The 26,282-nt window shown below is 32.7% G+C and overlaps 1 protein-coding gene across 1 annotated transcript; it reads right to left on the bottom strand.

Annotated features, from left to right (window-relative positions):
* Positions 1 to 2,213: 2,213 nt before the first annotated feature.
* Positions 2,214 to 26,068, bottom strand: LOC139526881 (3 beta-hydroxysteroid dehydrogenase/Delta 5-->4-isomerase type 3-like). The gene is made up of 5 exons (XM_071322022.1): positions 26,006 to 26,068; positions 22,605 to 22,783; positions 19,495 to 19,659; positions 7,628 to 7,843; positions 2,214 to 3,907 (listed from the first exon to the last, which is right to left on the bottom strand). Exons 2-5 carry the CDS (start codon positions 22,738 to 22,740, stop codon positions 3,369 to 3,371), a joined length of 1,056 nt encoding a protein of 351 aa, XP_071178123.1. The 5' UTR covers positions 22,741 to 22,783; positions 26,006 to 26,068; the 3' UTR covers positions 2,214 to 3,368.
* Between the last annotated feature and the right edge of the window lie 214 nt (positions 26,069 to 26,282).

Below are 26,282 nucleotides of genomic sequence, written 5' to 3'. Positions count from 1 at the left end.
CTATAAATACATAATTTTCAAAACAGACATCAATGGAAACTTGAAATCAAAGTTGAAATTGTTGTACCAAATATGGCCATAATCACATTGTGTACTTAAAATTGAATTAATGATCATATATAATGATCTAAGAATATAGTCAGTTTTTGTTTCCCATATGGACTTCCGAACTTATAATTATTGTTAAATTTCAAGGCAACATTTAGTTTTCAAAGACTAAAAATGGCTTATTAAAAAGTTGACTGATGGCATTCTCACTGCTGATCAAATGAATATAAGATAAAAGTCAGATGAAGTATTTCAGACATACATATAATATTCAGTTTATATTATAATTCAAAATATTTGAAACAATCTAAGAATCTTCACAAATTGCTATTTCCTAGCAGATACAGACAATTGAGAGTAATCTCTTTGAAAAAATCAACATAACATATATATAACAATAAAAATGCACTTTTCCTCACAAGTAAAATCAATCTAATTAACAACTAAACACCAGTAAAAGATAAAAAAAAAACCAATGAACTTCTTCCTTAGGGTTGTTAAATATAATTCATACAACAATCCGAAACCATTCATAGACCTGTATAATAAAATGACAATGTTCTTCTTCTCACAAAATAGTATACACTACTTAACCAATTATCCACATACTTTGGTTTAGCTTAAAATCCTTTTAGGTTATTATAGAATATCTGTTAAATTTCAACAATATTAAATTATTATATAATCAGCAGTTGATATGAAGTGTACAATCTTTACTGGCCTTGTGAGTAATAAATATTTACAGCAGTTTAATATATATATTGCATAGGACTACACATGATTCCTAGTAACTAAGTTACAGTCAGACACTGTTTGAAATAAGTTTATTGACCATGCTATACTATCTTTAAATTATAATAACAGGTTGCATTTCAATGATGTTCTGAAATATTTTAAATAGAAGAACTTTTTTTCAAATAATTTCTAGTTCCCTTCAAGCATCTATAAGTCATAAACATAAACAGTATACAACAAATAATTATAAAAAACATAACAAACAAGAATGTGTCCAAAGTACACGGATGCCCCACTCGCACTATCCTTTTCCATGTTCCATGGACCGTGAAATTGGGTAATAATCTAATTTGATATTAAAATTAGAAAGATTATACTATAGGGAACATATGTACTAAGTTTCAAGTTGATTGGACTTCAATTTTATCAAAAACTACCTTGACCAAAAACTTTAACCTGAAACTCACACTTTCATTTACTATGTTCAGTGGACCGTGAAATTGGGGTCAAAAGTCTAATTTGGCTTTAAAATTAGAAAGATCATATCATAAGCAACAAGTCTACTAAGTTTCAAGTTGATTGGACTTCAGCTTCATCAAAAACTACCTTGACCAAAAACTTTAACCTGAACGGACGGACGCACAGACGGACACACGGAGCCACAGACTAGAAAACATAATGCCCCTCTACTATCGTAGGTGGGGCATAAAAAGTAATAAGATGCCTATTTGCTAAATGTTCCCTAAATGCAATACATGTTATAGTTGATACATTTGTTCTCTTCAAAATGTACAAATAAAATGTTAAAATATTCATTTAGTATGTAAAATATTACATATATAATACATATTTTTATCTAGAGTTTTATATCAAATATCAACAATGTAATAAACTCATCAAAAACATCAGGTTATTAGTTTGTATACCAGACTTGTGTTACTTCTATAAAAGTTTCAACAGTCACACTCAAATAAAAAAAGTCAGAGTTAAAATGTAATTTTAGAGGTATTGTAATTGTTGTTAGACGTACATGTACAGCATTTCAAAAAACATTTCAATCAAATAAAAGCACAATTAACTATGATTGAATAAGCAAATGTTTAGTTTTCTATCAATGAGTATTCAAAATTGGTAATGATCCTGAGACTCATGACCTTTGTCCAATAAACATGTAAAATTGTGTTTCCTAAAATGTTTGAATTTCCATATTAAAAACAAATTGAAGTTAAAGAAAGAAAAAAATACACCAGAAACACATAAATTAACAAACTTGAGAAAAAGACGAACAAATAAACAAACCAAACCAAAAGACTGTGTTGAACAGTACGAAAATTTTCATTAAGACTTTTTATCAAAGTTAGACATGTTAGACCTAAAAATTGTTTGCTGTGATTTCAAAATACGATTTTTTCATTCTAATCATGTTTGTCTTTTTTTAAAGCAAATGATAAAAAACAAAAGCGGTTTGATTCTATCATCTAGACAAAATATAAGCACTGTTAATTGTTTTTCAGAAAGATGTTATAAATATAGATAGTTCTAATAAAAGAATTCAAATATAATTTTGAGTCTTTGATGAGTCCTTAAATCTCATTATTTGAATGACAACTCTTTGTTTCATGGTCCTATTATAAACTATTGCAGACATATCGGTATATTAAAGAAGACAAATATCAGACAGAAGATAAAAGACATAAAGTTATATAAGGGACAAGAAAAAGATAAACTCATTGTTATTATAAAAATAAATATACCAGTATTTATATCAATTAATATCAAGAAATCACAACAACAACAAAAATACTGTAGAAGTTTATCACTTTGTGAGTATCATTTTTTTTTTACTTGTGAAAACATTTTTGGTTAATGGGATTTTAAATAAGTGGTTTTAGGATTGACTGATTGTTAACATACAGTGTCAATGTGGTTTTAATTCAAACTTAATGTTAAATATAATTTTGTCTTACCAAAATTTAGTTGGAGATCTATATAGAATCATGACTCCTGCAAAAATTGTAATCTCAGAACAATAACAAATTCATAAAATATCTATAAAAAAACATTAAAAAGAAAATAGGTAAAAATTAACAACAGTTGTAATCTCTTTGCATAAAAAAACACACAAAAACAAATTTATAACTTTAGTGACAATTATAATTGAGGCATAGGTTATGTCAAAAGTGTTGTGTTTTTGTTCAATAAACAAAAACCCAGCAATTGTGATTTAGTGTGTAAATATGTTGAACTTATTTTGATAAAACTAAAAACAATGTTTATTGCTAACATAGCATTACATAAAACAGATCTTTAAAGACATATATGCTGTTTCAATAGCACTTTTTGCAAGTTTAAGACTTATGCGTATAATGGAGATTATAACCATTAAAAAATCTTTTAGGAAAAAACAGAGGTAGGAATCTACATTTTTATATTTTTTAATTATTTTTAAAAACTTTTTTTTTCTACCTCATTTTTTGTTTTACAAATATTCCCTTATTTATATTTTATACCACCATTTCTGTCCTCAACCCCTAATTTTCTTTTCCTCTATCTCTATCCATATCTCCATTTCTGATTGATAATTCTTATACATTTGAATAAAATTTAATTGCATTTTCCAGAGAGTTTTCATAATCATACAACGGTTTATAACCGAGTAAGGTTTTAGCCTTATCATAGGTCACATAAAAGGTTGTGTTGTTGAAGGCTAAAGACTTGGTTGTCATGGGAACATTTAACTTTTTGATAGGTCTAAGAACCAACAAGATCACATAAAGAAATGTCAAGCAAATGTACATTAACCAATAAGGCAGATACCATGATGATATTTTAGAATTAAGACACCCTAGAAAAGGCTGAAGAAATCCTGTCATGGGATTGGCTGGAGTGTCGTCTGCACCAAAAAAATATTGCCCGCCCAATTCAGGATTTTTTATCAATCTTTCTAGGGCTCTTACAAACATCATGGCTACATTACCCACATATGCAAACTGGGCATAGGCTTTCATTGGTCCAATACGAGGAAAAGTCTTGTTTTTGATTGACTTCATCAAAGGTGTTAAATTGCTGTCAAGTTCACCATACATAGTTAATGGAAGGATTGCTAGTGTCTTCATCTTTTTACCTGAAAAATATTTCAAAACATTTTACAAAGTATTTTCTGTATACAACAAAATTAATGATCAAGTGATAAAAAACCATTAGGCTCTCTATTACAGCCTCATCAGGAAAAATTGCGCCAAAAGTAATAATATTATATCGAAAAGACACATTTTCATTTTCTGTCTGTCTATTAAGGGAGATAACTCATATCTAGTTCTAACATGAGTTTTAAATAATATTTATAAAATCTCATCTCCAAATTCATCTTCTTCAATAATCACAGCTTTTATGTTAGTTTTACAATCTACATAATAGGAAAACATTGTTATTGCATGAATATCTTGAAGTAGTCATAACAAGATTAGATTCACAAATGGCGTTTTTTGGTACTAAAAAGATGATATGTTTTATTTAAATCTTAAAAAAAATGCTTTTGGATCATCAGTAGAATAGATGTAGAAGACCACCAGAAGGAACACTGAGTGAGATATTACAGCTATGGCCTACACTATACAAACCAAGTTTAATAGAAGACTTCTGAAGAAGTGGGAGTCTCCATGAATTATCAAAGGCATTTTTTGTTAAGATAAACAATCAAAATGACAAGTGACTAAACGACTCAAACTTCCTCTCTTCCTGAGGGGTAACTTTGTCCTTCTGGTGATTACTGATGTGCATTAATTAATTCATTTATTATATGAGAGGTATGTGAACTTTTACGATCTAAATACTGTATAGAGATATTGAAAATATTAAAACATAAAGTTAATTTTGGTGGGTTTTTTTTAAAAATATATCCGATGCCCAAATGAGTGTGTTGTAAACAAATAATCATCAGAACAAACAACATGCTACAAGGAGCCTGTTGTTCAGTGGTTGTCATTTGTTAATGTGTTTTCTGTTTCCCTTTTTATACGCCCGTCAAAATTTTGACGGGACGTATTATGGTATACAAATGTCCGGTGTCCGTCCGTCCGTCCGTCCGTCCATCTGTGTGTCGGTCCGTCCGTCTGTCTGTCCGGCGTAAACATGTCGCACCATAACTTGAGAACGACTTATCCAAATTTCATGAAACTTAACATAGTTGTTTCTTATGATGGTCAAATGATCTGTATACTTTTTGGTGAAAATAAGATTAAAACTTTTTGAGTTACGGCACTTTGTAACTAAAACAGGGGTGTGTTTTTTTCACATGTCGCACCGTATCTCAAAAACGATTCTTGATTATGGCTTAAAACTTTAAACACTTCTTAGTTATATTAATCTTAATATCTGTATACTTTTTGGTGATGATTCAAAATTTTATTTTTGAGTTATTGAGTATTTTGTAAAAAAGGGGGAGGGTTTTTTTACATGTCGCACCATATCTCATAAACGATTTATGATTATTGCTTAAAACTTTACACATGCCTTTGTTTAATTAATCTAAAGATCTGTATACTTTTTGGTGATGATTCAAAATTTCATTTTTGAGTTATTGAGTACTTTGTAAAAAAGGGGGAGGTTTTTTTTTACATGTTGTGCCGTATCTCAAAAACAATTTATGATTATTGCTTAAAACTTTACACACTTCTTTGTTATATTAATCTAAAGATCTGTATACTTTTTGTTGATGATTCAAAACTTTATTTTGGAGTTATTGAGTATTTTGTTAAACAGGGGAGGTTTTTTTTTACATGTCGCGCCGTATCTCAAAAATAATTTATGATTATTGCTTAAAACTTTACACACTTCTTTGTTATATTAATCTAAAGATCTGTATACCTTTTGGTTTTGATTCAAAATTTTATTTTAGTGATATTTAGTTTTTCGAAAAAAAAAAAACAGGGTTGGGGGTTTCACATGTCCCGCTGTGTCTCAAAAACAATATATGGTTATTGCTTAAAACTTTCTCAGAAACTATTTATGATTATTGCATAAAACTTCCACACAAGACGTAGGGCGTATCATGCGATCATGGCGCAGCTGTTTATTTTATACAGATCATACCTTTGTTTCCCTGATCCCTGTTTGAAATGTTTTTAAATTAAAGAACCTTAGTGAGCACGCTCACATACCCCACGTCCCCACATTGTCATTGGAGAAATTAAATAAGTATAAGAAAAAAAAAATTGTATAAGAAAAAATACTGAATAATAATTTCCTGTCAATATACACATCTACATAGTATGTCCTTATTATCTACAAAATTTCATGAAATTCTGTTGTGTGTTTTCAGAGGAGTTGAGATGACAAACTGTTGCAGAAGTACATTGAAGCAAATAAGTTCAAAGGGGCATAACTCCTAGAAAAAAATTTGAATCGTAATTTCCTGTTGATATGCACATCTACATAGTATGTCCTTATTATCTACAAAGTTTCATGAAATTCTGTTGTGTGGTTTCAGAGGAGTTGAGATGACAAACTGTTGAAGTAGTACCTTAAAGCAAATAAGTTCAAAGAGGTGTAACTCCTAGAAAAAAAATTTGAATCGTGATTTCCTGTCGATATGCACATCTACATAGTATGTCCTTATTATCTGAAAAGGTTTCATGAAATTCTGTTATGTAGTTTCAGAGGAGTTGCGATGACAAACTGTTGCAGTAGTACATTGAAGTAAATAAGTTCAAAGGGGCGTAACTCCTAGAAAAAAAAATTGAATCGCAATTTCCCGTCGATATGCACAACTACATAGTATGTCCTTATTATCTGAAAAGGTTTCGTGAAATTCTGTTTTGTTGTTTGAGAGGAGTTGCGATGACAAACTGTTGCAGTAGTACATTAAAGTAAACAAGTTCAAAGGGGCGTAACTCCTAGAAAAAAAATTGAATCACAATTTCCCGTCGATATGCACAACTACATAGTATGTCCTTATTATCTGAAAAGGTTTCGTGAAATTCTGTTGTGTGGTTTGAGAGGAGTTGCGATGACAAACTGTTGCAGTAGTACATTAAAGTAAACAAGTTCAAAGGGGCGTAACTCCTAGAAAAAAAATTGAATCACAATTTCCCGTCGATATGCACAACTACATAGTATGTCCTTATTATCTGAAAAGGTTTCGTGAAATTCTGTTGTGTGGTTTGAGAGGAGTTGCGATGACAAGAAACAGGACTGACGGACGGACGGACTGACGGACGGACTGACGGACGGACGGACGGGTCAAAAACATTATACCCTCCGCAACTTCGTTGCGTGGGGTATAACTAGCCTTTCTATAGCATTTATAGCTTGCTGTTTGGTGTGAGCCAATTCTCTGTGTTGAAAGCCGTACTTAAACCTATACTATAGTTCTGTTGTTTACATTTCACACATTGTGACTTGGATGGAGAGTTGTCTTTTGGGGCTACATACCACAATTTATTAATATATAACATAAAAAAAAAGTTTCAATGTTATTTTATACATGTTATAATGGTCAACCTAGATATATTTTTAACTATTTCATCTTAAAATGTCATTTGAGATTTAGAATAGATGTTTCTTTATGTCTGATAAATACATTTGTACCTATATTAAATTCTGTTTTCTTTATTTCTTTTCTTTTGAATGTTATCTATTAAGGAATATCTTAGTGTAAATTTGTATTAGTATAAAAAAGAGAGATTCCTTTTGATTGTAAATGAGACAACTATCTACCCCAGTGAAAATATGTGGATAGGTCTTTGTTTGAATTTCAAATATGAGAAAAACCTGTACTATATAGTCTGTAAATGTATGTCAGTTTTAAAATTCTAATCTTTCATTTCATGCTTTAATTTCATACCATTTTTCAACTGGAAACCATTATCATTAAGTACTGTATTCTGTGCTAAATATTTTGTTGAACCATAACTTGGGAACATGAGTGTTGAGGGGACAGAAACTGTTGTTTCTGTGCCAGCCTGGACATCTTCAAAACCTTGCAGTACAGCTATTGAACTACAGTAGATAAAGATCCCAATATTATGCTTCTTACATGCAGACAGCATTGTTTGGGTTCCTGCAAAAATATAAAGTTTACATTCATAACTAAAACTTGATAAAAAAAACAAAAAATAAATATAAATCAATTGCTTTAAAAAAGCAATTGTAGGGGGTCTTTCTCCCTTTAAAATTAATTGAATTGGGGGTGGGGGGGGGGGGTGTTTGTTTGTTTGTTTGTTTGTTTGTTTGTTTGTTTGTTTGTTTGTTTCTGTATGGGGTCTATATTATTGTTACCGGAGAAGTTTCATGTTTAGTTTGGAAAGTTTTTCTTTTATTTTAGGTACAGCGCGCGCGCCATATCACGTGACACGGGTTTATAATAACGAAAAGATAGTCTTTTTATTCCTTTTTAGGTGGGGACTTTGAACAGACAACATGTATAGAGACGGAATGCACACAATGTAATTTCTTTTGTCATTGTAGGAAATTGACATTTTGATGACAGTTCACAAACAGTGCATGATTTGGATTTATTTGATCCGGTGTAACTTTGAAACACATTTATTGATTATTTTCTGATAATGTACATTTTTCAGCACCTGTTTGTAACACAGATTAGTATTTCAATCTCGGAGCGGACATTTTATTGTAGGCTTTTACTGAAATTTACGGACCTAGCAAGCAATTTTTACGGCATTGCAATTTTTTTTCTCTAGGAAAAGCTTTGAGAGATATCTGCACCAAATTTTTTTACAAACTTTTAGTACATGTATGCCCTGCTGACTGCAAATTTTGAGGTCGATTGTATTTGTAGTTTCAGAGTACATGTGGATTTTTTTTTCAGAAGTGACGCAAGAACAATATTAAATTTCAATTTTTCATGAAACATGATTGATTGATCATGAAACATGATTGATTGATCATGATCATGATTGATTGATCATGATCATGATTGATTGATCATGATTGATTGATTGATTTATTGATTAGTTGGTTGGTTGGTAAAACACGTTGGATAGGGCCAATTCAAACAGCGAAAAAGAAACAAAAAAGATCTTGGACCCTATATTAAACACACGAGACGGAAACATGATTGATTGATTGGTTGGTTGGTTGGTTGGTTGGTTAAACACGTTGGATAGGGCCAATTGAAACAGCGAAAAAGAAACAAAGAAGATCTTGGACCCTATATTAAACACACGAGACGAGACGGAAACTTGATTGATTGATCATGATTGATTGATTGATTGATTGATTGATTGATTGATTGATTGATTGGTTGGTTGGTTGGTTGGTTGGTTGGTTGGTTGGTTGGTTGGTTGGTTAAACACGTTGGATAGGGCCAATTGAAACAGCGAAAAAGAAACAAAGAAGATCTTGGACCCTATATTAAACACACGAGACGAGACGGAAACTTGATTGATTGATCATGATTGATTGATTGATTGATTGATTGATTGATTGGTTGGTTGGTTGGTTGGTTGGTTGGTTGGTTGGTTGGTTAAACACGTTGGATAGGGCCAATTGAAACAGCGAAAAAGAAACAAAGAAGATCTTGGACCCTATATTAAACACACGAGACGAGACGGAAACATGATTGATTGATCATGATTGATTGATTGATTGATTGATTGATTGATTGATTGATTGGTTGGTTGGTTGGTTGGTTGGTTAAACACGTTGGAAAGGGTCAATTGAAACAGCGAAAAAGAAACAAAGGAGATCTTGAACCCTATATTAAACACATGAGACGGAAACATGATTGATTGATTGATTAATCATGATCATGATTGGTTGATTGATCATGATCATGATTTGTTGATTGATCATTATTGATTGATCATGATTGGTTGGTTGGTTGGTTGGCAAACACACATAAAAATCTTCAAGTCGTGCCCCAAATCACATATGTACATGACCTTGACCTTTGACCTTGTGACCTTTGTCAAGGTCATTGCTTCACAATGTCATTGCAAAAGACCCTATGGGTCAAGGACCTTTTGTTTAAGTGTTTTGCCTAATAATGGCTTTTTATAAACCATCAATGGGGGTTATGTCCCTTACATAATGGTAAAACCAATACAGTCATAATGTAACAAAGTTGCCCCTTGAAGTACTGAACATTTTTCACTGCTTAAATTTTCTGTATCTATAACCATTCAAGAATTATAGGGAAATCAAAGACATATGAAAATCTAAAATATGACCTTGACCTTTGACCTGGACCTAATTTTCTAAGTTAGGACCCAGGGGACTCAAATAAAAACATTCCAGGGTTATACGGTTAACGGTTTATGAGTTAAAAAAACATACCGACAAATTTATTCCGTAAAGGTACATAACTCCTATAAAATTTCATCGAATCGCTTCAATCCAAATTAGCCAAAAATTCCTGAGGATGTAACGAACAATTTGTAAAAAGAATTTTGTCGCTTTCTTATTTTGTTACGAAGGAGATGCACACACATGACAAACAGTGAATAGGGAGATAACTCTTACAAAGAAAATGGTTCGGCTTAGCAGGGTGAAATTTAAAAGCGCATAACCTATACGATACAATATGAAAAAAATCTAAGCGACATATTGCGAAACAAACATTTATCGCAAGAACAAAATTTGGCGGAAGAAAAAAAAAAAAAAAATAATAATAAATATAAAGCAATTGTTTCAAAAACAATTGTTAGGCAGTCTTTCCCCTATGATGAATGAATAATTGATTTTTTTTATTGATTGATTTGGAAAAAGGGGGGGGGGTGGGTATTTGTTTATTTGTTTGTTTGTTTGCTTTGGTATGGGGTCTATATTATTATGTTACCGGAGAAGTTTCATGTTTAGTTTGGAAAGTTTTTCTTTTATTTTAGATACAGCGCGCGCGCAAGATTGAGGAGACATCACGTGACGCGGGTTTATATTAAGAAAAACTTAGTCTTTTTATTTCTTTTTAGGTCGGGACTTTGAACAGACAACATCTATAGAGATGGAATGTACACAATGTAATTTCTTTTGTCATTGTAGGAAATTGACATTTTGATCACAGTTCACCAGCAGTGCATGTTTTGGATTTAATCGATCCGGTGTAACTTTAAAACACATTTAATGATTATTTTTTGATAATGTCCATTTTTCAGCACCTGTTTGTAACACAGATTAGTATTTCAATCTCGGAGCGGACATTTTATTGTAGGTTTTTACTGAGATTGACGGACCTAGCAAGCGATTTTTACTGCATTGCCATTTCTTTTTTCTAGGAAAAGTCTTGAGAGATATCTGCAAAAAGTTTTTTTATGAACCTTCAGTACATGTATGCCCTGCTGACTGCAAATTTTCAGGTCGATTGGACTTGTAGTTTCAGAGAATATGTGGATTTTTTTTCAGAAGAGACGTAAGAACAATAATAAAATAAAAATGTTCTTGAATAATTGAGAGTTTGTTCCTTCAATAAACAGTCATACATATTGATTGATTGATTAGTTGGTTGATTGATTGGTTGGTTGGTTGGTTTGTTGGTTGGTTGATTAAACACGTTTGATAGGGTCACTTAGAACAAGGGAAAAAGACCTCAAGAGACCTTGCATCCCGTATTAAACGCATGACACGGAAACATACATTAAGTGATTGATTGGTTGGTTGGTTGGTTGGTTAAACACGTTGGTTAAACATGTTGGTTTAACACGTTGGTTAAACACGTTGGCTGGTTAAACACGTTTGATAGGCTCAATTTAAACAAGCGAAAAAAAAACATCTTGGATCCCGTATTTAACACATGAAACGGAAACATGCATTGATTTATTTATTGGTTGGTTGGTTGGTTGGTTAAACACGTTGGTTAAACATGTCGGTTAAACACGTAGTTTAAACACGTTGGCTGGTTAAACACGTTTGATAGGCTCAATTTTAACAAACGAAAAAAAACCATCTCGGATCCCGTATTTAACACATGAAACGGAAACATGCATTGATTGATTGATTGGTTGGTTGGTTGGTTAAACACGTTGGTTAAACACGTTGGTTAAACACGTTGGTTAAACACATTGGATAGGCTCAAAATTGGATCCCGTATTTAACACATGAAACGGAAACATGCATTGATTGATTGATTGATTGGTTGGTTGGTTAAACACGTTGGTTAAACATGTTGGTTAAACACGTTGGTAAAACATATTGGTTAAACACCTTGGTTAAACATATTGGTTAAACACGTTGGATAGGCTCAATTTAAACAAGCGAAAAAAAAACATCTTGGATCCCGTATATAACACATGAAACGGAAACATGCATTGATTGATTGATTGATTGGTTGGGTGGTTGGTTGGTTGGTTGGTTGGTTAAACACGTTGGTTAAACACGTTAGTTAAACATATTTGTTAAACATGTTGGTTAAACACGTTTGATAGGCTCAATTAAAACAAGCGAAAAAAAAGAGACCTTGAATCCCGTATCAAACACATGAAACGGAAACATTGATTGATTGATTGATTGATTGATTGATTGATTGGTTGGTTGGTTGGTTGATTGATTGGTTGGTTGGTTGGTTGGTTGGTTGGTTGATTAAACACGTTGGTTAAACATGCTGGTTAAACACGTTGGTTAAACATGTTGGTTAAACACGTTGGTTAAACACGTTGGCTGGTTAAACACGTTAGATAGGCTCAATTTAAACGAGCGAAAAAAAACATCTTGGATCCCGTATTTAACACATGAAACGGAAACATTGATTGATTGATTGATTGATTGATTGATTGATTGATTGGTTGGTTGGTTGGTTGGTTGGTTGGTTGGTTGGTTGAAATTCAAACACTCATAAAACTGTTTAAATAGTGCCAAAACCACATAATTTGATGACCTTGACCTTTGACCTTGTAACCTTCGTCAAGGTCATTGCTCCAAAAGGTCATTGCAAAAGACCCTATGGGTCAAGGACCTTTTGTTTAAGAGTTTTGCCTAAAAATGGCTTTTTAAAAACCATCGATGGGAGTTATGTCCCTTATATGATGGTAAAATCAATATAGTCATAATGTAAAAAAGTTGCCCCTTAAAGTACCGAGCATTTTTCACTGCTTAATTTTTTTGTATCTATAACCGTTCAAGAATTATAGGGAAATGAAAAACTTATAAAAATCTAAAATATGACCTTGACCTTTGACCTTGACCTAATTTTCTAAGTTAGGACCCTGGGGACTCAAATAAAAACATTCCAGGGTTATACGGTTAACGGTTTAGGAGTTTAAAAAACATACCGACAAATTTATTCCGTAAAGGTAGATAACTCCTATAAAATTTCATCAAATCGCTTCGATCCAAATACGCCAAAAATTACTGAGGATGTAACGAACAGTTTGTAAAAAGAATTTTGTCGCTTTCTTATTTTGTTACGAAGGAGATGCACACAGAGGATAAACAGTGAAAAGGGAGATAACTCTTACATAGAAAATGGTTCGCCTTAGCAGGGTGAAATTTAAAAGCGCATAAACTATACGATACCATATGAGAAATATCTAGGCGACATATTGCGAAACAAACATTTATCGCAAGAACAAAATTTGGCGGAAGAAAAAAAAAAAAAAATAATAATAATAATAATAATAATTAAAAACCAATTGTTCAGAGAACAATTGAAAGTCTTTCCACACCAAAGTAATTTGGATAAGAAGGTAGTTTCTTTATACTGATGCGAAAAATGATGGTTTAATTATCTTTTTGAGTGATATAAGGGAAATAATATGCTACTTCCGATGAAATGAATGTCACATCCGGTCTCATATGATAGCTTCTTTCACACTGATTCCAAAAATATATAGTTTCTCTATACTTTTGTATATAGAATGGGAGATAATTGGCCACTTCCGGTTTGTTGGAAGTTATTTTTAGTCTTCAGTAATCTGTTCATGTATCTATATGACAAATAATATGGATTCTGAGTACTTTTATTTGAAAAAATTGCAAAAAATAGCTACTTCCGGTTTCCTAAAGGTCACTTCCGGTAGTCATTTTTCAAGGTCATTTGTCACTTAACCTTTTGTATAAGGTCAAATGTCTTTATAATGAACTTAATTGAAGTTATAATCAAATAACTTCATATCAAGACATTTCAGGGGCACCAACTCCTATAAGATGCCATTTTATTGTATAAGACTAAATGTAGCATATCTTCATTACAATAAAGCTGATATTTTGCACTTGTTCTTTTATATGTATCTCTCAAAGTGTCGGAGAAAATGCAAAAACAAGCAAAAGTCACAATTGAGAACTTGACCTTGACCTTTGACCTTGACCTCATTTTCTAAGTTAGGACCTAGGGGACTCAAATAAAAACATTCCAGGGTTATACGGTTAACTGTTTATGAGTTAAATAAACTTACCGACAAATTTATTTTGTAAAGGTAGATAACTCCTATAAAATTTCATCGAATCGCTTCGATCCAAATACGCCAAAAATTACTGAGGATGTAACGAACAATTTGTAAAAAGAATTTTGTCGCTATCTTTTTTTGTTACGGAGGAGATGCACACAGAGGATAAACAGTGAAATGGGAGATAACTCTTACATAGAAAATGGTTCGCCTTAGCAGAGTGATATTTAAAAGCGCATAAACTATACGATACCATATGAGAAATATCTAAGCGACATATTGCGAAACAAACATTTTGCGCAAGAACAAAATTTGGCGGAAGAAAAAAAAAAAAATAATAATCAGAACAAAAACAATAAGTCTTTCCACAGAAAAGTGGAAAGACTTAATTAAAAACCAATTGTTCAGAGAACAATTGAAAGTCTTTCCACACCAAAGAAATTTAGATAAGAAGGTAGTTTCTTCATACTGATGCGATAAATAATGGTTTAATTATCTTTTTCAGTGATATAAGGGAGATAATATGCTACTTCCGGTGAAATGAATGTCACATCCGGTCTCATATGATAGCTTCTTTCACACTGATTCCAAAAATATATAGTTTCTATATACTTTTGAATGTAGAATGGGAGATAATTGGCCACTTCCGGTTTGTTGGAAGTCATTTTTAGTCTTCAGTTATCTGTTCATGTATCTTTATGACAAAATATATGGATTCTGAGTACTTTTATGTGAAAAAATAGCAAAAATAGCTACTTCCGGTTTTCCCAAGGTCACTTCCGGTAGCCATTTTTCAAGGTCATTTGTCACTAAACCTTTTGTATAAGGTCAAATGTCTTTATAATGAACTTAATTGAAGTTATTATCAAATAACCTCATATCAAGACATTTCAGGGGCATCAACTCCTATTAGATGCCATTTAATTGTATAAGACTAAATGTAGCATATCTTCACTACAATAAAGCTGACATTTTGCACTTGTTCTTTTATATGTATCTTTTAAGGTGTCGAAGATATTGCAAAAACAAGCAAAAGTCACAATTGAGAACTTGACCTTGACCTTTGACCTTGACCTCATTTTCTAAGTTAGGGCCTAGGGGCTTCAAATAAAAACATTGCAGGGTTATACAGTTAACTGTTTATGAGTTAAAAAAACATACCGACAAATTTATTTTGTAAAGGTAGATAACTCCTATAAAATGTCATCGAATCGCTTCGATCCAAATTAGCCAAAAATTCCTGAGGAGGTAACGAACAATATGTAAAAGGAATTTTGTCGCTATCTTTTATAGTTACGAAGGAGATGCACACAGATGATAAACAGTGAATAGGGAGATAACTCTTACAAAGAAAATGGTTCGACTTAGCAGGGTGAAATTTCAAAGCGCATAAACTATACGATACCATATGAGAAATATCTAAGCGACATATTGCGAAACAAACATTTATCGCAAGAACAAAATTTGGCGGAAGAAAAAAAAAAAAAAAATAATAATCAGAAGAAAAACAATAAGTCTTTCCACAGAAAAGTGGAAAGACTTAATAATAATCAGAACAAATACAATAAGTCTTTCCACAGAAAAGTGGAAAGACTTAATAATAATAATCAGAACAAATACAATAGGCTTTCCACAGAAAAGTGGAAAGACCTAATAATATGGAAAAAACTGGAGTTGTCGTTCGTTTTACGTTGATAGGATAGATAGCACACAACCTACATTCAGTTGTAAGTGGAGGGTTAAAAAAAAAAGGGGGGGGCAAAAGGGGGTCTCGGGGAGATTTTTTTTTTTTTTTTATTAACGGAACAGAATGGTTAAAAAGGTTTTTTACAATATAAATCAATTGCTTTAAAAAAGCAATTGTAGGGGGTCTTTCTCCCTTTAAAATTAATTAAATTGGGGATGGGGGGGGGGGGGGTGTTTGTTTGTTTGTTTGTTTCTGTATGGGGTCTATATTATTGTTACCGGAGAAGTTTCATGTTTAGTTTGGAAAGTTTTTCTTTTATTTTAGGTACAGCGCGCGCGCCATATCACGTGACACGGGTTTATAATAACGAAAAGATAGTCTTTTTATTCCTTTTTAGGTGGGGACTTTGAACAGACAACATGTATAGAGACGGAATGCACACAATGTAATTTCTTTTGTCATTGTAGGAAATTGACATTTTGATGACAGTTCACAAACAGTGCATGATTTGGATTTATTTGATCCGGTGTAACTTTAAAACACATTTATTGATTATTTTCTGATAATGTACATTTTTCAGCACCTGTTTGTAACACAGATTAGTATTTCAATCTCGGAGCGGACATTTTATTGTAGGCTTTTACTGAAATTTACGGACCTAGCAAGCAATTTTTACGGCATTGCAATTTTTTTTCTCTAGGAAAAGCTTTGAGAGATATCTGCACCAAATTTTTTTACAAACTTTTAGTACATGTATGCCCTGCTGACTGCAAATTTTGAGGTCGATTGTATTTGTAGTTTCAGAGTACATGTGGATTTTTTTTTCAGAAGTGACGCAAGAACAATATTAAATTTCAATTTTTCATGAAACATGATTGATTGATCATGAAACATGATTGATTGATCATGATCATGATTGATTGATCATGATTGATTGATTGATTGATTGATTAGTTGGTTGGTTGGTAAAACACGTTGGATAGGGCCAATTCAAACAGCGAAAAAGAAACAAAAAAGATCTTGGACCCTATATTAAACACACGAGACGGAAACATGATTGATTGATTGGTTGGTTGGTTGGTTGGTTGGTTGGTTAAACACGTTGGATAGGGCCAATTGAAACAGCGAAAAAGAAACAAAGAAGATCTTGGACCCTATATTAAACACACGAGACGAGACGGAAACTTGATTGATTGATCATGATTGATTGATTGATTGATTGGTTGATTGATTGGTTGATTGGTTGGTTGGTTGATTGGTTGGTTGATTGGTTGGTTGGTTGGTTGGTTGGTTGGTTGGTTAAACACGTTGGATAGGGTCAATTGAAACAGCGAAAAAGAAACAAAGAAGATCTTGGACCCTATATTAAACACACGAGACGAGACGGAAACTTGATTGATTGATCATGATTGATTGATTGATTGATTGATTGATTGGTTGGTTGGTTGGTTGGTTGGTTGGTTGGTTGGTTGGTTGGTTGGTTAAACACGTTGGATAGGGCCAATTGAAACAGCGAAAAAGAAACAAAGAAGATCTTGGACCCTATATTAAACACACGAGACGAGACGGAAACATGATTGATTGATCATGATTGATTGATTGATTGATTGATTGATTGATTGATTGATTGGTTGGTTGGTTGGTTGGTTGGTTGGTTGGTTAAACACGTTGGAAAGGGTCAATTGAAACAGCGAAAAAGAAACAAAGGAGATCTTGAACCCTATATTAAACACATGAGACGGAAACATGATTGATTGATTGATTAATCATGATCATGATTGGTTGATTGATCATGATCATGATTTGTTGATTGATCATTATTGATTGATCATGATTGGTTGGTTGGTTGGTTGGTTGGCAAACACACATAAAAATCTTCAAGTCGTGCCCCAAATCACATATGTACATGACCTTGACCTTTGACCTTGTGACCTTTGTCAAGGTCATTGCTTCACAATGTCATTGCAAAAGACCCTATGGGTCAAGGACCTTTTGTTTAAGTGTTTTGCCTAATAATGGCTTTTTATAAACCATCAATGGGGGTTATGTCCCTTACATAATGGTAAAACCAATACAGTCATAATGTAACAAAGTTGCCCCTTGAAGTACTGAACATTTTTCACTGCTTAAATTTTCTGTATCTATAACCATTCAAGAATTATAGGGAAATCAAAGACATATGAAAATCTAAAATATGACCTTGACCTTTGACCTTGACCTAATTTTCTAAGTTAGGACCCAGGGGACTCAAATAAAAACATTCCAGGGTTATACGGTTAACGGTTTATGAGTTAAAAAAACATACCGACAAATTTATTCTGTAAAGGTACATAACTCCTATAAAATTTCATCGAATCGCTTCGATCCAAATTAGCCAAAAATTCCTGAGGATGTAACGAACAATTTGTAAAAAGAATTTTGTCGCTTTCTTATTTTGTTACGAAGGAGATGCACACACATGACAAACAGTGAATAGGGAGATAACTCTTACAAAGAAAATGGTTCGGCTTAGCAGGGTGAAATTTAAAAGCGCATAACCTATACGATACAATATGAAAAAAATCTAAGCGACATATTGCGAAACAAACATTTATCGCAAGAACAAAATTTGGCGGAAGAAAAAAAAAAAAAAAATAATAATAATAATAATAATCAGAACAAATACAATAGGCTTTCCACAGAAAAGTGGAAAGACCTAATAATCAATCAGTCACCTACACGTACTTGGTAATCAATTTTCTTCACATTTGTACTTCATTTGCCTTAGCTTTTTTTTAACTTAGAAAGACAAAAATAGTTTCAAAGTTCAATCCCTCTAACTGTTTTGGGCAAAACAATTTTGAATTTTGGGTCTGTTATGGTTTTTGAACTTTGTATTTTATTGGGCTCTTAACTTTTTAATGAGTTTGTGGATCAAATAGGCATCTGGCATATAAAACTATATGATGAAATATGAGATTGTTTTTGGAAACATTTTGTGATTAGAAAGTATTGAAAAAATTAAAGTACCAAATGCATGAAAATATTTACATAAGAAGTATATATTGCACTCAAAGGCAAATATTATGGTAAATAATTTCACAGGTTTATTTATAACAATATTATTGAATTTACTGTGATATGATGTATGTTAAACTAATTGTTTTTAAACTTGCATCATGGTAATGACAACCTTTAAGTTTGTGCAAATGGAAATGTTTTACTGTGTGTCTTTCTATTCTGTGATGGTACACTATTGTTTTAGGTAAGGGTGAAGGTTGGTACATGTTTAAACTGGTTGCATTTGTTTGCACCTTTCCTAAGTCAGGAACCTGATCATGCTGATGTTCAGTGGTTGTTGTTTGTTGTTGTGGTTTATAAGTGTTTCTCATTTTTTTTATATAGATATGACCGTTGGTTTTCCTGTTTAAATGGTTTTTCACTCGTAATTTTTGGGGCCCCATATAGCTTGCCGCTCAGTGTGAGCCAAGGCTCTGTATTAGACTGTACTTGGACCTTGAATGGTTTACTTTTGCAAATTGGGACTTGGATGGAGAGTTGTCATATTGGCACTCATACCATATCTTCTTATATCATGTATATCTACTTAAATCAAATGTCATTTGGTCTCTGGGACAAGTTGCCTCATTGGTATTTTTATAATAATACTATGCACAATATATTTATCAATTCCACAATGGGTCAATTTACCTTTAACATTAACTTCATGAAGACGTTCTTTGTTTGGGAACATAGTTGTATCGATGATGGAGGCGATGTGTAAGACAGCATCCACACTATTGCAGGCTTCACTGACTATCTCTTCATCTGTTATACTGCCCGTGTACGAAGTGACTGGTTTGGAATCAGCATAGTCTGAAAAATACATGGTCTTGTTATAAGATATTAACATATGTTTGTGTGTGTGAAATGTCAGATTTTTATTTCTTGATGTCTTACTCTTACATATTCAGTACTGATTTGACAGAGAGTACTGTTAGGGTTTGGTCACCCCATCCTTATCATATCATTTAGATTCTTTAAAATGTATACCTTCATATATTGTGTAGGTAAAATTGTAACCTTTCCCCAAATTGGTGAATATCACCTTTGCTTGGAATTCCTAGTGTAATGATTACTTACGGCAAGTGTTTCAGCTGTGAAAAATTTTAAAGGATTTTCATATTGTAACAACATGATTAAGTAACGGGAACTTTATTGATTTTATGAGGCTCATCATTTATTTCTGATAGATTTCCAAACCTATTCACAAATTTCAAACTGGAAAATGAGACCCATTCCAGCCGCAGCTCTTATCGCCTTGCATATAGGAAGTGTTTCCCCTCCCAACAACTAAAACCGCTTTGTTTGTTTTTTTTCTGCATATAAATTCTCTTAACATTATGTTTTGCTTTGGACATTGAACAGAAGAAAACAATTCATAACCTTTTTATGAAATTCACACCTTTTGCTCAGACTCGAAGGCATTTGGAGCCTGACATTCATTATATAGACAGCTGTCTATTAATGAAGATCAAATTTTGACCTTAATTATAAGTTATAAGGTTTTTCTTATGACAAACTAGGATCTGTAGTAAAATCCCTAAGGGTTTAGTTTAAACATATTTATTAATAGTGGATTGGGAAACAAGTTATTGCAACTTATATTAATCCCTTTCCGCTTTGCTGGTGTGAGTGCTGCCTTGTAGCGGCATTAACCTGTTCTTTTTCAAAATCTACAAGGGTGAGGCCAAAGGCCAAATCTATTGATTTTACCATCTCTCTGTGGTTCTGTGGGTGGTCAGTAGTGAACTGTATAAGGAATTTATAGCACACAGGACTTTTCCTGCTAAGTTATGCATGAGAATAAGCAATGAAATTAAAAAACATAAATAAACGATGTCACTATTAATAGCTATTGTAGACCTGACATCATGATCCCAATATATATAAAGATTAACACATGTCTTTGAATTTCTTGAAAAAAATAAGCAATGATGTAGCAGAAAAAACAAGAATGTGTCCATAGTACACGGATGCCCCACTCGCACTATCATTTTACATGTTCACTGGACTTTCAAAATTGGAGTCAATACTTTAATTTGGCATTAAAATTAGAAAGATCATATCATAGTTAACATGTATACTAAGTTTCAAGTTGATTGGACTTCAACTTCATCAAAAACTACCTTGACCAAAAACTTTAACCTGAGCTTCACACTATCTTCTTCTTTGTTCAGAGGACCATGAAATTGGGGTCAATACTTTAATTTGACATTAAAATAAGAAAGATCATATCATAGGGAACATGTGTACTAAGTTTCAAATTGATTGGACTTCAACTTCATCAAAAACTACCTCGACCAAAAACTTTAACCTGAAGCGGGACGAACGAACGGACGAACGAACAGACAAAGGACCAGAAAACATAATGCCCCTCTACTATCGTAGGTGGGGCATAACAAGAATGTGTCCATAGTACACGGATGCCCCACTCGCACTATCATTTTACATGTTCACTGGACCGTGAAATTGGGGTCAATACTTTAATTTGGCATTAAAATTAGAAAGATCATATCATATTTAACATGTGTACTAAGTTTCAAGTTGATTGGACTTCAACTTCATCAAAAACTACCTTGACCAAAAACTTTAACCTGAGCTTCACACTATCTTCTTCTTTGTTCAGTGGACCATGAAATTGGGGTCAATACTTTAATTTGACATTAAAATTAGAAAGATCATATCATAGGGAACATGTGTACTAAGTTTCAAATTGATTGGAATTCAACGTCATCAAAAACTACCTCGACCAAAAACTTTAACCTGAAGCGGGACAAACTAACGGACAAACGAACGGACGAAAGGAGGCACAGACCAGAAAACATAATTAATAATGCCCCTCTACTATCGTAGGTGGGGCATAAAAAGTAATCAAAGTGTGGTTCGTTTGATCTCAGTTCCGCATTGGTTAAATTCCCATTTACTTCAATTTATCAATAAAATGCTACTCTATCCAAACAACAGAACACTTATCACAATGTTTTTAAATGCATAAAAATTGTTATAATTTCTACTTTAATTTTTTTTTTCAAATTTACAAACAAAAAACTTATTGACAAAACAAAACTGCTGATAAAAAGATTTTTTTAATACCGACTTCATCATTAGGAATATCAGCTTGCTCAACAGGCTCTCTAAATATTCTTGCTACACTACAGTATACCATGTATAAATAAAGTCAGTATCAAAAACAAATATGCCATTATTCTATAAGTGTAATACAAGATTTTGATATAAAGTTTCCTGATACATCTGAATGTTATTCTTGTCTTGCATTCTCCCCTGTGAAATAGTTTAATATCCTCCTGATTGATTTTTGTTTTCTCTATAAAATCATACCAGGATTAAAATGATTTACTTCAGATGGGCAATTCATCTACAAAAGACTCATCAGCATGATCAGTGGCACTCAAATAAAAACTTAGCATGGCCAAATTAAGTACAAAATTAAAGAGCATTTCATTTTTTTTATATAAATAAGGCCGTTAGTTAACTCGTTTGAATTGTTTTACATTGTCTCATCAGGCATGTGTCAGGGCCTTTTATAGCTGACTGTGCGGAATGGGCTTTGCTCATTGTTGAAGACCGTACAGTGACCTATAGTTGTTAATGTCTGTGTCATTTTGGTCTCTTGTGGACAGTTGTCTCATTGGCAATAATAACGCATCTTCTTTTTTTATATTGAAGACTTAAAATTCCCATTGGTTTTGCCAAATACAGCTAATGTAATCTATATATATCTATAGCTATATTTTTACCTAATTTTTTCTTGAATGGTAAGCAGTCTAAAATTCTGATCTCCTTCACACAGTCACCATATAACTGCAGATGTTTGACTACATGTTGTCCCAGAAACCCACTTCCTCCTGTTACCAAGACAACCAATGAACCCATAATATAGCATCAGTCGGTTTCTCAAGCCATGCTAATTATATTTCTGAAAAGAGAATATTATTTTGAATGATTTACTTTTAGTCGTTTATATACAGGCATGTGAGGGCTGTTCCATGAATATATACATGAACCCATGGAAGTAACATCCAAATCTTAACTAATGTAAGTTCAGAAATTCTTGTGTGCATTTATTATCAAATTTTGAAGCAACATTTTTTGAAGCAACAATGCAAGAATATAGTTATTGCAATTTTAGGAAATCTGCATCTGGCTATAGTGTACATGGGGGGTCTCATTGGGGGGTTTCGATCCCGTATCCCGCATACTGTTTTGTCAGATTCCTGTATCCCACTTACACTATGTACGTAAGCAATTCTCATTTTTTTGTCATTTCCCGGGTCCCAGTAGACCTCATTTCCCGTTTTCCTGAGACAATAATTTGCTTTTCACGTGTCACGCTTACAAAAAATCAGCAATCCCGCGTCACGCTTACACCCCAATGAGACCCACTACATGTATCAGATATCAGAATGGGAGTTTTTATTATTGCCATATATATATATACTCATCAGGTCATATTATTTACATTTTTGACTTTACAGTATTATTATGACCAGTTTGGTGTCAAATAATTTTCATGTACTGTATTGTGAAAATGTAAGTGAGCTTTTGAAATGTCTACTGGTGGTTACCAAAATTTGGTTTTCCTAAGTGCCTTCCCGAAATGCTAAAGTATCATTTATAAAAATAGGAAGATGTTGAATGATTTCAAATGAGACAAAACTCCACCAGAATTATGTTTTAATGGAACAACCCTGTGAAATTCTAAATTGAACTTTCTTTGAAGTATTGCTGAAGAAAGAAAAATAATATTTTTTTCAATTGTACAAAGAGAGATAAATGTGATTTCCTTGTAGCTTTTAATCTATATATATATATTGTAACTCCATGAGCTGTGTGCAGAGTCTAACATGTTTGTGAGGATCATTAAAAAAGTGTATTTTCCTTATTTATATATATAGGTACATGTACTGTAAATTCATAAATTATTGCAAAGTTTTCATTAATATGTATAAGGAAACTTGGTGGTTGTCCCAATAATAAGAACTTGCATTCTGATATAGATATCTAATTAATCACACAGTTTTGTCCATTCTTCAAAAATCGCAAAAATAAACATGATAAATGCACACAATAATTTCTGAATTTACAGTATTGTACATGAGCTGCTCCAGATAGAGATCTACCTTTAAGTTATTCAAATGAATATCAATACATATGTTTACCTTTTAAAAGTTGAAGAAATTTCTATGCAAAGTTTGTTAATGTTTGAAAATTGAGTTAAATATATAAGAATCCTACAAAACAGACCAAAATTATCTTTTATTTTGTATTTAAATGTTTCAAAATCAATCAAAGTTTTACATATGTACAAATATATGAACTTGCTGAATGTAGATTCCTATCTGACGCAGCTCATATTATAAAATCAGCAATCAATTTTCAATGATAAAATCTCTTTTTAAATCATGATAATGGCTGTCATGGTCACATAAACATGTATGTGAACTCAAATAATAGCACTATAAATTAACACAAATTAATATGTATTGGTATATTGTTAAGAGCACATATCATGCATATAGGCCAGTTAATATATGTTTTTGAATTACACATGAGGTCATGCTTTTCTCAGACTGTATACATGTACATGTATATGACGTATTTACACTATAATCTGTTTGTTTTATAAGTACTGATTGATATTTGTAAATGTCTGAGAAAACATTATTTCTGTGTTAGTTATAGTGGGCTCTAAAAAGCTTTCAATAACTAGGAGTATAATGTCAGCTTTTTGTCTGTTACATTGTATTTATTTGATTTTTCTGCTTTGTATCAATCTGATAAAAATCAGTAGTGTTAATTTTGTTTTTGACTGAAACTGTGTTTGTTTTTGTTACTAGAAAACTAATCAGTTATCATGGCTATACAAGAGAGGCAAAAGAAATCAAAAGGGACATTTAAACTGAGGAGTCATAAACAAACTTGTTTGAATTGTTTTACATTGTCTTATCGTGGCCTTTTATAGTTGACTATGAGGTATTGGCTTTGCTCATTGGTGAAGGCCGTACGTTGACCTATAGTTGTTAATGTTTGTGTCATTTTGGTCTTTTGTGGATAGTTGTCTCATTGGCAATCATACCACATCTTCTTTTTTATATCATGTATATATGATAACATTATGGCATAAAATTAAAACAAACACAAACAACATTTGAACAACAGTACTTAAAAATGTAAATCCAAATTTAGAAGAAGAAAAAAAGAAAGACTGCCAAAGAAACCCATACTCACCCATTGACCGCATTTTTAAATGGTTGTACTAATTGAAAATATTAAACAAAGAAGTAATTTATCTGACATCCTGTATGTCCCCTGCATAGGGAGAGATACATGCAGAATGCTAACAAACAGATTTTAACACCACAATTCATTAATGCTTGCCAGGATGATATTTCAGTGGTTGTCGTTAATTTTGCTCCAAATTTTGCAAACCCCTGGCTTCCCTCATTTGATTTGTTTCTCATTTTGTCATGCCTAGGCCTTATAAAGCTGTTTAAAAACAAATTTATCATTCCAAAAAATGTAGTTTTTCGATTCAGTGGGTTTTCATCTGGTATTAACATCATGATCAAGGGGGTAGGAAGTGGGAGTATGAGGAGGGAATTTGGTGTAGAGGGGATAGAAGTGGGAGTCGGGGACCCCTTGTCCAACGCCTTTTTTCTAACATGTCATATCTATTTGTTTAGGTTCATCATAACAAATGGACAAACAATACTGTATTTACACCTACGGCTACAAGAAGCTTTGCTTATAGTCAACTTTATTATTTACAGCAAGGATTTGTAACTATATTTACAGACATGGCAGAATCTTATTGATAGAATTTCTGATTCCCGTGATCAAGTGGATGCCAGGCCTTTAAGATTTTCCCACAACACAGGTAAGTCTGTACTCAGAGTAGTCTTTGAGGTGTAAATACAGCTACAATGTATTTGTGTCGATTTGTTAACTTATGACGAACATTATTATATTGTAAGGATGAGTGTTCAACCTGCATGACCTGATACGTGTTCAAAGTTTTGAGGATTACCCGGTTACAGGACAAAAAAATCTACAGCGGAAATTGTATTTAAGAAAAGAGAAGTCTATTTTTTTCATCTCAAATGCATCAAAAAGTTTAAAACTTTTTTATAAGGAAAACCTTTTTTTCTGTTGAAACAGCTGCGAAAAATCTTTCACCGGAAATGTCACTAAATTATAATTTTTGAGTCGAAAGACGGATATGCTTGGATTCCCGGCAAATATTTCTGGCTCATGAATACTTAGACTTTAAGCTGAGACTACTGTTTTATAGTAGTCAGAGGCGGATTTAGGGGGGGGGGGGCAGGGGGCCCGGCCCCTCCCCCTTTTTGGGAAAAAATTTGATTGCTTATATAGAGAATCACTGAACCGTGACTGGAGTCTCTTAGGTCAGTCAG

The sequence above is a fragment of the Mytilus edulis genome, chromosome 6 (assembly GCF_963676685.1).
Source record: "Mytilus edulis chromosome 6, xbMytEdul2.2, whole genome shotgun sequence".
Classification (NCBI taxonomy): domain Eukaryota; kingdom Metazoa; phylum Mollusca; class Bivalvia; order Mytilida; family Mytilidae; genus Mytilus; species Mytilus edulis.
Note: the sequence above shows the minus strand (reverse complement) of the source record. Positions and strands in the feature narration are given on the sequence as shown.